Source organism: Melitaea cinxia, chromosome 12, assembly GCF_905220565.1.
Source record: "Melitaea cinxia chromosome 12, ilMelCinx1.1, whole genome shotgun sequence".
Lineage (NCBI taxonomy): Eukaryota > Metazoa > Arthropoda > Insecta > Lepidoptera > Nymphalidae > Melitaea > Melitaea cinxia.
In genome coordinates this window covers 12,679,028-12,696,974 of record NC_059405.1, presented here as the reverse complement: position 1 = coordinate 12,696,974, position 17,947 = coordinate 12,679,028, and the positions used below count along the sequence as shown (strand labels likewise).

At 31.3% G+C, this 17,947-nt stretch overlaps 1 protein-coding gene across 1 annotated transcript; it reads left to right on the top strand.

The window, feature by feature from the left end:
• The first annotated feature begins 5,415 nt into the window (after positions 1–5,415).
• On the top strand, positions 5,416–8,889 carry LOC123658191. The gene is made up of 4 exons (XM_045593632.1): positions 5,416–5,519; positions 7,536–7,652; positions 8,084–8,316; positions 8,468–8,889. The coding sequence occupies exons 1-4, from the start codon at positions 5,418–5,420 to the stop codon at positions 8,859–8,861; spliced, it is 846 nt and encodes a 281-aa protein (XP_045449588.1). The 5' UTR covers positions 5,416–5,417; the 3' UTR covers positions 8,862–8,889.
• Positions 8,890–17,947: the final 9,058 nt, after the last annotated feature.

The window sequence follows — 17,947 nt, the reverse complement described above, 5'->3', positions numbered from 1 at the left end:
ATAATAAATTCTGAATAAAAGTTAACCCATATTAACTTATATTCATTCAAAATGTCATTGACTGTTTTTTTATACAAAATTTATAGTAAAACACGTCTTTACTTCTTCAGAAAAACAATAAGCAGAAACTTATAGGAGAAGTTACTTATAGTAGGGAATATATCCGCTAAACTGTAGTAGAGCAACGTGATGGATTAAGCTTTGGTCCTTCTCGTACACGGAAAAAGTGTTAACAAGAAATAAGAGAAAATATTACAGGCTGAATCCAACTAAAATATTAAAAAAATATAACTGAGATTTTTTTAATGTATTAAAAGATTCGTCCTATTCGTCCAACAATACAAACCTGGTAATGTTTATAGAGTCAAATAATGGTGTAGTAACAGTTAGTTCAAAATATGTTCGTTGAACCAAAGTTCATTTCGGTTCACACGGCAATTGAACACGCGATGTCATTACTAAGCTTTATTACTTTTAATCTTTTACATTTATATTATTATGTGACAACTTCAATCATTTTTTATCGACTGAGTTTTAGTAACGCGAAATATATACCAATTAACTGAATTTATCTTGTGGTATCTTCCCTACCATCTTCAAATATTTCAGCCGTATATTACCGGCATAGTAGGATAACATCTGCCCCTGGGTATCGTAAAGCCGATAGAGAACTAATTGTCTTACCGGGATATGGGCAACAGTACATTCCAAGGTCACTAAAGCACTATCACAGCCAGCTACACTGTAGTCACCAAACCGCCTGCCCAGCGTGGTGACTATGGTCACCCCCCCTCTATTAGCATAATTATATAGGTAATGCTCAATGCTGTGTAAAAATGTCATGATTTTTTTGCACAGAAATCCCTACAAATGTATATTTTTTTATGTAAAATGGATTTTCATTAATAAAAAACTCTTACTTTCGATTTGATAATTCATCCACCACTGTAACTGATACACGAAAGGGTTGCTACACATAAATCATTAACCAAAACGTCAAAGTGTTTGATAACATGCGTGAGACCTTCAACTCTATCACTTAATCGTATTTTATGAAATATAGAAAGACTCAGCTGTTCAGATTCTTCCCGAGTTAATAAACACAAATAAAGAAATTCTCAACATCACGTAATCAGCTTTGTAATACTTCTATAAATGAAGTCCTTAACGTACACAGTGATAAACTAAAGTGCATCGCATTTTAAAAGATCACGACAAACGACACGGTTTGTATGCTGAACGACAATTACTCGACAAGTTGCTGGTGGTGATACGCGTCAATTGATGCAAGACACACTATAAATGTTTATGTTATAATGACTAGCCCATTGGTGCAGTTTGTTGTTGCGGGTTCGATTCCACCTGAGTCTGGGCGTAATATTTGTATATTTATATATGTATTATTTCTATGTATATTTATGTTTATATCATAACATTTATTTATTTATAATTTAATACAAACCCATTTATGTAATTCCTTTATATATCACTGAATATCGGCTGGACAGATAGAATGCAATTTTTTATATATTTGCGAGGGATAGTTTGTGGCGGTACATAGCTTACAGCAGTAATCTATATTAATAAAAATGAACTGCCGAAATGTATTTACGCGCGTAACTTCCGAACGAGTGCGCCAACTTGAACAATTCTTCTTTTTAGTGTTCATTATTGCCACGACAAGGTCTGGCAATATCAAAAAAAAGCTATATATATAAATGCTAAGACATTGTATGAAACGCCGATCAATGCCACAGCAAGATTATTTCTCCCATCAGTTACTTGATAAAGTTATAACTTTTATGAACAAATCTTACAAACAAAAGAAAATTCACTACGAAGTTCTCCATTCAAATATCGTTGTTAGCACTTTTGTTTAAAAATTAATATTTTTCAAAGTTTTTACTTGTTTTAAAGATAAATAATTACAAAGTATTCGAGTCCTTTTAAGGAAGACATATAAATAGTACAAAAAATCTAGGTTGTGGCAACTCTTTTCATTAAAATTCATAATGCAGGTAAACTTATAAAATATTTCGTACTTGAAAAGATCTATAGTAGTCTAAAATTATGTTAAAAAAAAAACTGTAAAAATGAATGACGGCCAACTGTAAGCGATAGACAAAGCGAGTCGAGTCAGCGGATTGCGCGGTAGCTAGGGCGACGAGAAAGCAATAAACTTCACACTTTAAAATAATCATAGTTCGACACATTTATAATAATAAATGTCTCTTGTCTTCGAAAAATCAATGCAATTATTTTAAATATTTCTACACATCTTACAGTCAAAGTATGAAAAAAAATATATAAAAGAGTAGATTTTTTTTAATATTTCAGCTATTTTTAGTAATAATTAACTGTGAAAAATTATATTTTTACTTTTTTTAACTATGTTAGTGACGGAAAAACGACCTTGGAGTTTATCTTTTGAATTTTTGATAACAATGACGTTCTACGGCGCAACGGCAGAAAATGAATACCTGCAAACCCACTAGCTTATACTCGTATAAATGCGGCTTTAAAATTTTGTAAAGAATGATAAACACTGCTCCATTACGAATTTATTTAAAACGGTACAGGGTTAACAAGAGTTCATATGTAGGCTTTTAATTTTTTTAATTAAATAAAAGTAATAGAATAAAAAATATGTACATAATTTTTATTAACCAACGAAAGAACCGAGAAGGTTCTCTAGTCAACACGTATATTTTTTATGTTTAATCACGTATAACTTTTTACGGAGTAGTTTTTTTTTTAATTAAACGTTAAAATTAATATGTTTCAACAGCTTTTTAATAAATATAGTATTATTGGTAATCTGTTCTAACTTTCGTGTATTCTGTTTACAAAAAAATAAAAAATTAAACAATTGTTGTACTACGCCTTTTTATAAAAAAAAAAGGAAGTAACATAATTCTACTTGAATTTTATGTGCAAAAATAAAATTAAATATTCCGATTTTTTTATAATTTCAACTCAAATAATATTGTGCTCTTATAAAATAAAACACAGCTATCTACGCCAAATTTTTTTTATACTAATCAACCTTATTCGAATTTCAATATATTCTTCTTGTTCAATATTGATCAACAAAAAAAAACTAAAAGAGAACTTCGAACTTTTGCTGTTTTAGAGTACGCGATAAAAAAGTGAAAAAAAAAAATGCTAAAGTGATCGATAGCTGTCGGGTACTGCATTGCTTCTGCAGACTCAAGGACGTTGCACCGCAGCCTATTCGATTCTCACGCAAATTATGCTTTTGAAGCTTACTCATATGGTTCTTGCATATTTAATTACTAGCTATGCCCTTCTGTTTTACCCGCGTTAATTTGAGAAAAAAAATTGGGTTGTCTGGAAGAAATGGCAAAATAGCCATAAGTCCGCCCATTGTACTTCACAGTCTGTAAATATTTTTTAAATATGTTTATTGTTTAAAATGTAGTTGTGGTGTACAATAAAGTATAAATAAATAAATAAATAAATATTCGAACCACTAGGTCCTGTGATTGGCGCCTGTATATTTAACATGTTTGTATATGTAATTTTTTTATTGTATTTACTGAGTCGGATTTCTTTTAATACTACCTTCATAATTATGTTGTTTTGTTTTGATTAAGAACTGTATTATGATTTTTGTGTTGCGAATGACTGTTGAACGACATATTCCTATGTAAACCTAATTGTTTTTTTTTTGTGAATGTGTAAATTGTACTTTTGTTACATGTTTGTATGGTAATAATAAAAAAAAAAAAAAAAAACAAACAAACAAACAAATTTTTCAGCTCCATCAATCCATTACAAAATATTATATATTTTTTCAATATAAATGGCTAACTTATCATAAAACCACTGACAAATTTTACTCTAGAAAGTGAGAATCAATTATTACAAACTTTCTATTTTCGTGTATAATAATATTTTTTTTTTATTTAATATATTCAAACTGACTATTTCATAAAAAAAATATTTAATATGTTCTTCAAAATACATACTACAATATAAATTTGAATTCATATTTAAAATTTTGTACATATTCGACATCTTCGTAACTGCTACGAAAAAAAAGTCGTAGCGCTACGAAATATCACTGACATCTTTCACAAGTAATTTATAGTAATTTGATTACTTTTAATTTATTCAGACATTATGTAACTAATTTCTTTGCAGTATAAAAACTACCATGTATCAACAATTTGCATATAACACACTTTCGCGTGTTGTAAAATAATTGAACCTTGACCGCTGATATAGTTGCAGTTAACACGGGTGGATATATAAGTACATTCTAACCACAATTATTCACATGCACTATTATACTAAATTATGCGAAATTTTATCCAAGGTGTATATAAAATTATATTTTTTTTAATACACGTCATACATCGACATTTTAATATTAAAGTATACCGTCGGGGATAGTGCAACTCCGCGCATTGGATAATTCCGCGTATCTGACAAATGTAGCGATGTAGCGAACTAGCCTCTTCAAAATCTATAAGATCATACTAAATTTTCTTCGTTAATTGCGAATGGTAATGAACTAATCTGCATATGATAACGTCAATCACTAACTTAGACTATGAGGTAAATAAATGGTACACGAGTTAAAAAGTCTTATTGTTTGTCTCACAAAGGTCACGATCGTCTGATAACGGATTGCCAGGAACAGTGTTTCTTGTTGGCTGTACTGCTGACTTTTTTAAGATGTATTAGACATCTTTATTATTAATAACAGTCAACTTTCGGCTATTATAATGGCATAATTCTCACTCTTACTACACCAGTGTATTGTTTTGTGTAAAATAAGGTAAGGTTTCCGTAAACGGCTTTTTAATTTTATGTACTAATAGAGTCCCGCCCCGGCTTCGGACGGTTTCATAAACTATCAATATTCTTCTTCTATATTATGCATGTATCATATATATTAATACGCTTAACGTTAAGATGTTTGCCTCCCTGTTTAGAAAAAACCTCACAATTGCTCCATATAAATTCTATATCATTTTATAGATAATTGCTTGCTCTACCGGCATCAACAACTAAAAAAATATTATTGCTTTTGTTTTTGTAAAATAATTAATAATTAAAATTATATATACAACGGCTTTAATTTTGAAACAACGTTAACATAATGGACATTCGGTAAATTTTTGTTCAATTTCAATTCAACTCACGTATAAATATTTTTTTTTGTAATTTTGTAAAGTGATAATTATTATACTTATTTAGTGCGAATTATTCGTACGGGTATATCGTTATACATTTTGAAAAATATGTCATTACTGAGAAAATTAAAACTATTTTATACTTTTAAAATTCAATGAATCACCATTTACTTGGCGAAACAAAGTTTTCTTTGTTTCTTCGAGGCTATTCACAAAACGTGACCGAACTCAAAATGTCTATTTGTTTCAGAAATGGAAATCGTGCCCGAGGGAAAAAACTTTCGATTGGTAACCGAAGACGAGCTTGCAGAGGTAGCTGATGTTTTAGTGCAGTATATGCCTGAATCCTTAAAGGTATTAAAAATGACTTAATTTAACATATCGTGCATTTAATTTATAGGTATAAATAAAAAATATATCTTCAACTCTAATATATTTAGACGATGTTTGCGCGTAGTGGTCATAGCAGATGGCCTGCGTTAGTGGCTGCGGGTTGTGTCTCCGCTCGTGACTCGTATGGCCCCTAAAAGTTTTTCGTGCTTTTGTATAATAAATATGTTTCCCGGACCTGTGATACATCTTGGTGGGACCGTTGAGTGTGCGGCGTTTATTTTGTTTACATAGCTCAATCAATTAATACATTTTAAGTAATTTTGCTAATGTGCAAGTTAACAACAGTTTTTAAAAATATCTCCAATTGCGAATCAATTTTAATAAATGTGTTTATTAACGATCCGTAGATCTTAAATTATGTTTCATCATGTAAAACTAGAGAATGAAACATATTTATTATAAAGCAATAATCTAATATATAAAATTCTCGTGTCGCAGTGTTTGTAATTAAACTCCTCCGAAACCGCTAGACCGATTCTCATGAAATTTTGTATGCATATCGGGTGACCTACCCGAAGTGAGAATCGAACAACATCTATTTTTCATACCCCTAAGTTATAAGGGGGGGGGGGGGAATTGAGAAGGTTAATAAAATATATGGCAAAACAACGTTTGCAGGGTCTGCTAATTTCTCATAAAAATGAAATATATTTAATTACATGTTAATTTTTAATCATTTCCTAATCATTGATATTAAAAATATATTTTATGTAATCTATACAATTATATGTGTGGATTTTGATTTCGATTTATTACGTTTACTACTACCCAGACAGACTTCGTTCTGTCAATAGTTAAGAGTAAAAATTAAATAAATGTAAAAAAAATGTTTTAAAACCTTCCGTTGGCCTCAAGGAATATACAAAAAAATAAATTAGTCGAATTGATCGAGCCATTCTCGAGTTGTGTGCTTAGCAACAATCATTTTTATTTATATAGATTGTCTATTTCTGGTTTCCTTTGTTTCTGCGCTAATTATTTTGTATACTGCTTCATTGTATGGACCTTGTCTGAAATAAACGTACTATTATTATTAATCGTTTTACGGATAGCCTCATACATAAGAATTTCATAATATGTTTTTTTTACTTTTATTCCATGAGCTGTATCAACATACCTTAATAAACTTCGCAATAATGATATAGTAAGAAAGTACATTTTATTTTTTTTTTAAATTCTTACAAATTAATGGACTTCTTTTCTCTAATCTGAATGAAATATTGGTTTCAGTTATAAAGTTAAATTATTTTTGGGAAACAGCCAGATGCATTTAAAATTTAAGCAATTTATTTTTTTAATTAAGTTAGAGCTATGAACATGGCTTAAAATTAAAATGTTGTTAAGCCTATCTTTAAAAAATTATTATTTTTTTTATACTATGTATTCGTAAGGAATAAATAAAAGTATTTATATAATGATATTATTATTATACAACAATTCAATCTAAGGTGGCGTGTACAGACAATCGTTACAGTGCTAATACATTTTTGTATGCGTTAAATTTAAACTATGATAATATGTATGTATTATTTTTATTCATTTGAATAAAATAAAAATCACTGCAATTTAAAAAATACTCAAAGAAAATATTTGGAAAATAAGGTCCCTGTTTTATCGATCAATGATGAAGTTGTATGGCGTATAATAACGGTATCCAACTCTTTTATATTTCTTTTTCAGTATCTCGTCGTCATATACTCATCAGTCGTTCTCATTATATATCTTGTCTTCCTTATGTCAGCCAAAAATTTTACCAACAAAGTTTATCTCGTACATATATAGGAGCAAATAAAATAAGAATAATATTAGGCGCTTACATGGCGCACGTACGTACGTATTATAAAGCAGTGTTGTCGCTATTCTAAATCCTCATTTTTTTTAACTCATTTTTTAACTCAAAAAGGTTGGGATGATAATATGATAATTGAAAATAGTCTATTTTAAAATTTATTAATTGACATAATTTGCTTTTTTTAGTTTCATCAAACGATTCAAACATATCTAAACAACAAGGTGTGGGACTTCAATTTTTATGTAGCGAAAAATTGGCCGGAAGATCCGATTTGCTTACATTTCCCTGGCTGCACTAGCACAGTAAGATTTAACCTACTTTTTATTACTAAATACTTATTAATCTAGTTATTAGAACATTGTGAAATTAAATCAGAGTAATTTTCCAAAAACATTTCTTGTATACTGAAAATTCATTTATGCTGTTACAACATTAAATTTTCTTATGACATGTAACTATTTTTAAGACTACTACGTCACAACCTTCATCTCATAGTGGTACTTGGACTAAGTAGTCTTGAGCATAAAATGTTACTTTTTCACAAGAGATGTAGGTTTTTAAATTTCTTAATTTATTCGTTAAACGAAATAACTAAAATAACACAAAATTTCTAAAAATATTACTCTTTAAATTTATCATTAGTAATATATAATTTTTCTGTATCTGTTCTAATACTTTGATTTTCTGTTGATATTTTTATATTTATCTTATATTCTTATTCTCCACTTTTCAGCCAAATAGTCATAATATCTATGAAAGTGTGACTATATTCTGTCCATCGGAACGCGCAGAACTAGTTGATCTCGTGACGTCCGAAGACATTTTGATTGATTTGTCTCAACCATTGTACCTGAACTTCACTAACAAAGCAATCGTGGACCGTTTAGAAAAGTACTATGAAGCCCACGACAAAATCACTGGAGATGTATACGTATGTGATAAGCCCCCTGAAGATGTTGCCGATGAGTAAGATGAAAAAAATGTTTTGCTTTAAGAAACATAATAAATAAAAACACAAGAAACTGAGATATATCTTCCTTTGACATTATTTAATGCATTGTTAACGTATTTTGTCTATGTACAATGCAGTTAAAAATGTTAGCTTTCTTTCTTTCAGACTACCACCGGACGTGGAGTTAGTGCGTTTGCAGCCAGAGCATATGAAGGCAGTTCACGATTTGTACCCAGCTAGTGATATCGAGTGTCGGGAAGTTTTCGAAAAGCTGGTCGCAGAACTGCCTGCATATGGCATATTCGTGGAAGGACAATTAGCAGCTTGGATGGTACAATCCTATTACGGAGCAATGTTTTCTATGCAAACGCGACCTGAATTTCGTAGGAAAGGTTACGGAATCTTTTTAGCGAGGCGCCTCACCAAGGAGGTCGCCGCTCGAGGCTATAAGCCATTCGTCGTGATACGTCCGGAAAATGACGCGTCCCGTTCCCTCTACTCCAAACTAGGTTTCGAAAAACGTTTCCGAACGGTGCGCGCCGTTTTGCGCCCTCGCTAATGCGTTAAAGTTGATCACTAGCAGATTTTATTTTTTTAAGACTTTTGAAAAAAATCAATTTAGCTTGCGATCTTTGATCGTTTAGAAAATTTTAGTAGTAGCTGTAAGACGGAGCGGCTCTTGCTTTTGATATGCATTTTACAAAGGTAGTTTTTTTTTTTCAAATTTTCTATGATAAAAATTTGATTGTTTTAAGATTTAGATTTTACTTGTAGACGAGTATTATTTAAGTGGTAGGTTATACGTATTTCTATTTAGTTTATACGTGAAATCAAAAAAACGTTAAAAATTTCTCATTAATACCTGTTAGAAAGAAACCTAACTAGGTATATATTTATTGCTTATAAAAGTTGTTTCAAAAGTGATAGCCGTTCGCTGCGTTTTAGAGCCAGCCTAGTCTCTGATCTCAATGATGCTAACTTGTCAAGAATTTGGAATATCAAACCTGAAAACTTATGTATTTAAAATTATGTCACGCTTTCAAATATTCCGATTGTGGTTACATTTCCTAATTCGTCGCTACAATGCTCAAGTTAAAGGATTAAGTGAAGATTTAATTAAGTTCATTATGTATCGAGATATTTATACTTCTTGATATAGTTAGCTTCTACCAATATGTCATTTAGGCAAACGCTTCATTACCACTCGTTGATCGAGCGGAACTGTCTGTCTCATGATTTATAAAATTTTGGGACCCGTTATAACCTGTGTGATAGATAACGTATTCCTACTTATCACAAATGTATACGTGCAAAACTGCATCAAAATAATACACAAATACATGAGAAGAAAGTTACCGTCGTAGCACTCGAGTTGCACAATTCTACAAGATATTAAAGCACCATTATTGTTCATCTGACGCTAGGAATATAGTTTTATAAGAAATAAAAGGCTATAATTTTACCGACATATATTTGAATTCAACAATGCTATCAAGTGAAATTGTCATACAGCCTCTGAATCTAGTAGGTTTTGATAGATTTTGATAAAGAATTGAATATGGTAAGCAGTTGCAATTTTATTTATTTTATACTTTTGCTAAGTTTTTATATGAGTAAAATGTATTTAAAAAGTCTGGAAAAAGAAATATCGAAAGTTCGTTTACGAGCGTTTTATACATGTTCCAATTGTAACGTCACCTACGGTAGTTGAACTGTTTTTGATAATAAGTTTTGTTTTAATACAAATATTGTAGGTACTGTGTTTTATGAAAGATCAGTGATGGATAACGCAATGGAATGAATAAAGAATTTGATACGAAAAGTAGATAGGTAGGTATTTTAATATGGAAAACTATTTTACAATTATATATCGGCGTAGTTCATTAATGTTTATATCCAAGTATATCAGAATTTAAAATGATTGACTTAAAAATATTAATTTCGTATTTTATTTTAGTATAGTACCTGTTAAGTTACCAACAAAATAGTGCCTGTGTTTAGTTGTGTTTAGTGTAATTAAATCCAAAATCTTCCTAAGACTGTATTACATCATTTGAAAGGTATGGACAAAAGGATGGGAAACTGACAGAGTACATTTACTAGCTGTTATCAAAAACTAATGATGTACAAGTATGTTTAAACAATGAATAAAGTTATTATTTAATCGTTCGATTGGTACGAAGGGCACTTTTTAAAACTGGCACATAGCTTAATTTAAAAATTGGCATTTAACAAAAAATTTGCTCAAAAACTTTCGAGCTTCCATAATTCAATAAAAAATGAGTGCGTCATATGATTCAAGTGCAAAAGGCCAAACTTACCTTTAAAAAATATAAATAGACCTAGTTTTACCGTACTAAAAAAATTAACAAAAACTAAATCCTAGGATAATTAACAGATTAATAATAATTATGTGCATTATTGAATTCATGTTTAATTTTATTTTCAAATAAGTAGATGCCAGGAACAGGATACACAAGGAAATGCAGTTACTTTTATGATTAAGACATAATTATACATCGAGCACACTTAACTTTATGTACCTACATGTTAAACGCAGTTTGCAAATAAAAGCACATCAGCGTAAATACTTCAACTACATACATCTACTTATTTGGAAATTTAAGCATCATTAACAACATGCAATCATGCTAAAAGCTTACCCACATTCCTACTCTACGTAGGTACATTTAAGTAGTTTGAAAAAAATCTTGAAATTATTAATTATAAGAGCAGTTTTCAGAACACTTTCCCTTGCCTAACAAACAATGATGATATCAGGACATTTCTCCGTCCTCGACACTGCAGTTGAAGCAAAATGTAATCGCATATATTTTAAATATAAAATATTTAAAACTTCTGCAGCTAAACAAATAATGTAGTGTCCGTTCTGTATTGTTTATCACATTTACCTTGCCAAGGTATCAAGAAATTAATAAAATAATATATTATATGAAAGTTTGTTTTATTTATTTTTGTCTGTGCTTGTCTGTGTGTGTGTTCGTTGTAAAAAATGTAAAAAAAATTCAAGTCAAACAGATTGAATCATGAACCATTCGAAGTTGATGGATATTAGAAAGCAACGTTTATACGTTTGCTACGTTCCGTAGGTCGTAGCGTAGTATTAAATACAATATAAATATACTAGCTGACTCGGCAAACGTTGTCTTGCCGCTAAATGCTATTTAAAAATAGGGGTTGGCGGTGTAGAAGGGTGAAAATTTTGGGTTGTATTTATTTTTCAACGCTAAATCGTAATAAAATAAAAAATAAAGAATTTGTCTAAAAATTAAAAAAAAAATTGGTGTGGACTACCCTTAACATTTAGGTGGATGATAAATAGATATTGTTCAGATTCTTCGATTCTCAGACCTACCCAATATGCACACAAAATTTCATGAGAATCGGTCAAGCCGTTTCGGAGGAGTTTAACTACAAACACCGCGACACGAGAATTTTATATATTAAGATCTAAATGAAAGAAGTATTTCGAATCGGTCTAGTAAATATCGAGAATAGCAAGATACAAACCCTTGAACTTTATTATAATAATATAAGTTATCAACACACACTAAGTACGACTCTGTTTTCTTCTTCCTTTTATAAAGCTTATAGGTTTTATAAGAGAAAGAATTATTCGGGTTTAAAATGAGCCATAGGTTCAAAGCTTTCTGTGTATGATAGGTCTTAAGTTATTTGGTTCTTATATTGAAGATTATAATGAATTAGACAACCGATCTAGTGTAGTGTTGGGTATAAGCGCCCAAGACACCGTCGCTTTGCGGGTTCGATTCCCGAGATAGATATTTGTATTTGTACAAATATTTCTTTTTTGTTTGTTTGTAGGTTAAGTAAATTTTGAAAAATCGCTTCTAATCGCTAAAAAAATCATAAAAAACTATGCTAACGAAAAAATTATCTTCCACTTGATCATTTTTTTTTTAATTTAATTTTTTTTCAAGTTACCCACTAATGGACAGCTGCAGTTGCGTGATGACGACGCCTGCGAGCCTGTTTTCCCACTCTGAACCGACGCCGATACTGGGTTTCCGAATCCCAGCATCGTAAAACAACTATCGTATGTGCCAGACATGCCTGTTCCTGTCTATACCATAGTACTCTGTGCATGCCTGTTGCCCAACGTTACCACATGGAGGTTAGAAAAACAAGTAATCAGGGCTCCAAACTGTCATACATACAATGAAAGTTTTGTGACATTTTTCTACTTTTTGTATGTAGTTTTTTGCATTTTTCTAGCTATTTATTACATTAGAGCTACTCAGCATGTATAGGTATATTTATTTTTTCAGAAATAAATAAGAAACAGACAATAATGTTATTATAATTAGTGAGTAGAGCTACTCAGTATGTATATATTTATTTTTTCAGAAATAAATAAGAAACAGACAATAATGTTATTATAATTAGTGTTGCCATGAAACATTTCAAAAAGAAAAAGAACTGGTGAGAAGAAAGATAGCAAAAATCTATACTAATACTAGCTGTGCCCGCGGCTTCGCCCGCGTTGAAATCAGTGTGTCACAAAGTTTTCCCGGCACACTTCCAGTTAAACTCTCATTATAATCGGCTTAGCCGTTCCGCAAACCTTCCTCTTGAACCGCATTAAAATCCGTTCACTAGATTTTGAGGAAATCGATCACATACACTTTTGGGGACTTTGTTTTATAATACACTAACTGTTGCCCGCGACTACATCCGCGTGGTTATGAAGATATGCATTACTATTAAGATGTTTAACGCATTTTTTTTTATTTCAGTCACTTGAAATGCTTATCACACTGAGTATCTTTTTAAAAGGTACAATTTAGTATAATTTAATACTTGTTTTTATAAAACCTCTCTATACACCACATTTTTAGTTTTATTTTCAGGCTGCAGTATAAATAACCTATCGACGAATTTATATAACTGCTGTATATGTTTCATACAAACTATCAACCCCAATTAAACCCCCTTAGTGGTGGAATATCGCTAAATCTCTCTACTCTACTACTATTATCTACTAACTATAATCTACCTCCCTGCCAAATGTCATCTTTATCCATCCTAGATGGATGGACCTTCCAGCTGTTTTTGGGTTCTCGTGATGAGTGAGTCAGTGACCTTTCTCTTTTATATATATAGATTACGATGTATTATTTGGACACCTCCTCACCATCTATAGAGTATACATTTTCAATTTCAAGTAGCTTACTTCAAAAACATAGGACTTTCATACAAACTTCCAACCCCCGTTTTACTCCCTTAGGGGTCGAGTTTCGTAAAATTCGTTCTTAGCGGATGTCTACGATCTATAAGAAGCCTACCTGCTAAATTTCAAGTTTGTAAGTGTTATAGTTTTGGAGATTTCGTGATCAGTGAGTCAACCGACGAACCCCCGTTTTAACCCTAAAAAGGAGTTGATTTCTAAATATACATTATTTGGACACCTCCTCACCATCTATAGAGCATACACTTTAAATTTCAAGTCTCTTACTTCAAAATCATGGGACTTTCATACAAACTTCCAACCCCCGTTTTATCCCCTTAGGGGTTGAATTTCGTAAAATCCGTTCTTAGCGGATGTTTACACTCTATAATGAGCCTTCCTGCCAAATTTCAAGTTTGTGTAGGTGTTATAGTTTCGGAGATTTCGTGATGAGTGAGTCAACCTACCATCCCCCGATTCAACCCCAAAAGGGAGTTGATTTCTAAAGATATATTATTTGAACACCTTCTCATCATCTATAGAGCATACATTTTAAATTTCAAGTCTCTTACTTCAAAATCATAGGACGTTCATACAAACTTGCAACCCCCATTTCACCCCTTTAGGGGTCGAGTTTCGTAAAATCCGTTCTTAGCGGATGCCTACGTCTTATAAGGAGCCTACCTGCCAAATTTCAAGTTTGTAGGTGTTATAGTTTCGGAGATTTCGTGATGAATGACCTTTCGCGTTTATATATATTATAGATTATAAAGCTGGATAGTTTGTTTACTTCAACGCGCCAACCTCAGAAACTACTGGTCTGATTTGAAAAAGTCTTTCAGTGTTAGATAGCCCCTTTATCATCACGTTAAGACCAATAGGAACGGAGCACCAATGAATAAAAAATTATGTGGTGTCATGGGACACCAGGTAGGAACGAATTTCCTTCGTATACTATAGAAGCAACACAATTTGAAAAAAAATGTTGAATTTTATATAAGTATATTTTCTAGTTCTTGGTTTTTTAACCGACTTCCAAAAAAAGGAGGAGGTTCTCAATTCGACTGTATTTTTTTTTATGTATGTTACATCAGAACTTTTGACCGGGTAAACCGATTTCGACAAATTTTGTTTTAATCGAAAGGTGGTGTGTGCCAATTGGTCCCTTTTAAATTTATTTGAAATCTAACAACTACTTTTCGAGTTATATCTAATAATGCGTTTTTACTAGACGGTTTTTTCGTCGACCTACGTTGTATTATACCGCATAACTTTCTACTGGATGTACCGATTTTGATAATTATTTTTTTGTTGGAAAGGGGATATCCCTAGTTTGGTACCGTGATAAGGAAACCAGGATCTGATGATGGGATCCCAGAGAAATCGATGGAAAATCCGTAATAACTTTTTACTGGGTGTACCGATTTTGATAATTTTTAATTTAATCGAAAGCTGATGTTTATCATGTGGTCACATATAAATTTTATCGAGATCTGATAACTACTTTTTGAGTAATCTTTGATAACGCGTAGTTGCTTGACTATTTTTTCGTCGATCTACGTTGTATTACTTGTCGATGTAATTGAAGTCGGTTTTTTTTTCGTTTGCGAGCAAACACAATTATTTTTTATTTTGTTGATTGGTTTTTAATTAAGTACATAAAAGTATTTAGGAAATTTAGTATTTTAGAAAATAACAATAATAATTCAAACTATCAAGTGAAATAAACAAAACATATGTCTTTATTTATTTTTGTTGATAGTATAAAATTACATAAATAATTTGAAAAAAGTTTATTAGTAATATTTTAGTTTTACAAACGTTATATTATACAATCGTGTGACTAATATTGCGTCACTTCCGTTATATATTTTTCTTACGGTTTTAGTATCACATTTTTTTGAGTTCGGTCGCCCAGCCAAATGTCAAGCTTGCCGTAAGGAACTTCGTTCCAATAATGCTTTGAGACTTCTTTTGAGAGCTTCCTCGGCGTGCACACCGTAGACAGTTAAAGTTTCGCAAAAATCATTTATGACTAAATTATTCCCCTTTAAAAGTTTAAAAAAAAAGTCCATGCAGCATGTCTATGTTTTAAGGTTGACTCATTATAACCTTTTTTATGCTGACCAACTTTGCTCTAAAATAATACATTATTTGCGTTATATTGCGTTATATTAGGTGTTTTTATAAAAATGATATTAATCCTCATCCAAATAAATACGTTATTCATCACAAGTATTTAATTTAAAACAAAATTACCTTTTACATCATTCGATTTTAATTAATATCTTAGGAAAGATTGCAATTTTAAAATAACATCGCAGTAAAAATATTATAAAGCTGAAAACTTTGTTTGTTTGTTTAGACCAAAAGAGCAACACGGAGGGGAGTAGCCATGTACAGCCGTTCCCCTCTGTCAAGGTATAAGGCCAAATGGCCATATGCATACAATAAAACTAGTTGCAGCCGCACTGATCACTAGACTAAATCTAGTTGCGCGATTGAATCAACGTCCTTCAAAAAATGCCAAATTGTTCTGTTTTTTGCTGCAAAAAAAGATCTGCCACGTCAAATTTACTAAAACATGGCGTTACCTTTCATACGTAAGTATTTTTTAATAACATTATTACCTGTATACTTCTTTTAAACCTTTTTTAAACTTAAAAATTACAAATATTATCGGTCGTGTTGACTCGATTTGTTTACCAACACAGGCCGCTCGCCCTCATACAATATGCGGATCGGTCGAGCGACTGATCGGAGTCTATTTTCGAGAAGTCACTGTCGCCGAGCGATATTGTTGTTACCGGTTTGTTTGTAGATGGTTATCGATAAAAACGGCAAAGGCAAAAGAGGAGACAGACATTTTTGAGATTTTGATTTATTTAAAATATTATATTGCTAGCTTTTTTTAATAAACATAGTTATATAATAAAATTGCATTAAATTAAATATAATACACGTATTACGAGTATTAATACATTTTACATAAAAATTTGGCAGGTTTTCTAAAAATCTAAATTTAAGGGATACATGGAAAAAATTGTAATAACAGATTAACCTGGACGCCCATAAAAAATAGTGTAATTTGTTCAGATCATATTAATACCACTAACTTTCAAGTGTTGGCGAACAATAGAAGGATTAGTCGAGGGCACCAAACCAACACTAACGCCACACTGTTTTTGTCCCCTAAGTTTTTTTTTTTTTCTCATGTACAAGGTAATCAAGATATGGTTCACCTTAGTCATAGTAGTGAAATGAAGCTTAGATTTATCAACTTTGAAAATTAACAATGTCCATCCTTTCAGAGTCATCAACAAACTTATGATTTTTATCATTATTGCTACCATTAGTGCTACGCTTCCTATTTCCGATTCGTTGTACATCATCAACTCCTCAAAATGTATGTTAACTTTAAATCGTTTATTACAATAAATGTAGACTGGCATTGTTTGGCACAACAACGTTGCACCAAACGTATTGTGACATAATTATAATAATTAGACATATGCTGTCGCGACACTTTTTAACCGACTTCCAAAAAGAAAGGAGGTTCTCAATCCGACTGTATTTTTTTATGTATGTTACTTCAGAACTTTTGACTGGGCGATTTTGATAATTTTTAATTTAATAGAAAGCTGATATTTATCATGTGGTCGCGTTTAAATTTCATCGAGATCTGATAACAACTTTTTGAGTAACCTTTGATAACGCGTATATATTACGTATATTGTATTACTTGTCGATGTAATTGAAGTCGGTTTTTTTTTCGTTTGCGAGCAAATGCAATTATTGTAGATAATGATGTGTTCTACAAAGTCTTACTACATTATATATTTCTATTATCATTAGTTTTTGCAGCGCACGCAATGTAAGGAATTTTTTAGGTTATTTTTTTATCCCTTGGGTTACATTATTGGAGTTTTAGTAAGGATCCCTAATATTTTTGAAAATATAGTATTAACCTATGTCGCTCAAGGATAGTGTAGTTTCTCAACGTTGAAATAATTTTTTGAACCGATCCAGTAGTTTCGGAGCCTATTCAATGCTAACAAACAAACAATCAAATCTTTACTCTTTATAATCGTTTATTTTACATGAAGATGTTTGATTTGTAGTATATAATAAATTAAGTCTATTTTTATAATTACACCTTACCTTTGTATCACTGTAAAAACTTATTTCCCTAACCGAGTACTTGAATTTATCGACAATGCATATCGACAGTTGTTACAACCACGGCTGTAAGCAACTTGTCAGTGTAGTTGCGGCGTATCATTATACTGTAATGACACAGAATGTATCTATGTGTGTTTGAAAAATGTAAGTGTGATTTTAATTTAGTATGTGTGAGTTTCCTAGTGACAGACGATTATTTTTGTGTGGGAATTAGATAAAGTGTGCATGTGTGTAATTTCCCCCCGCAAAAAATG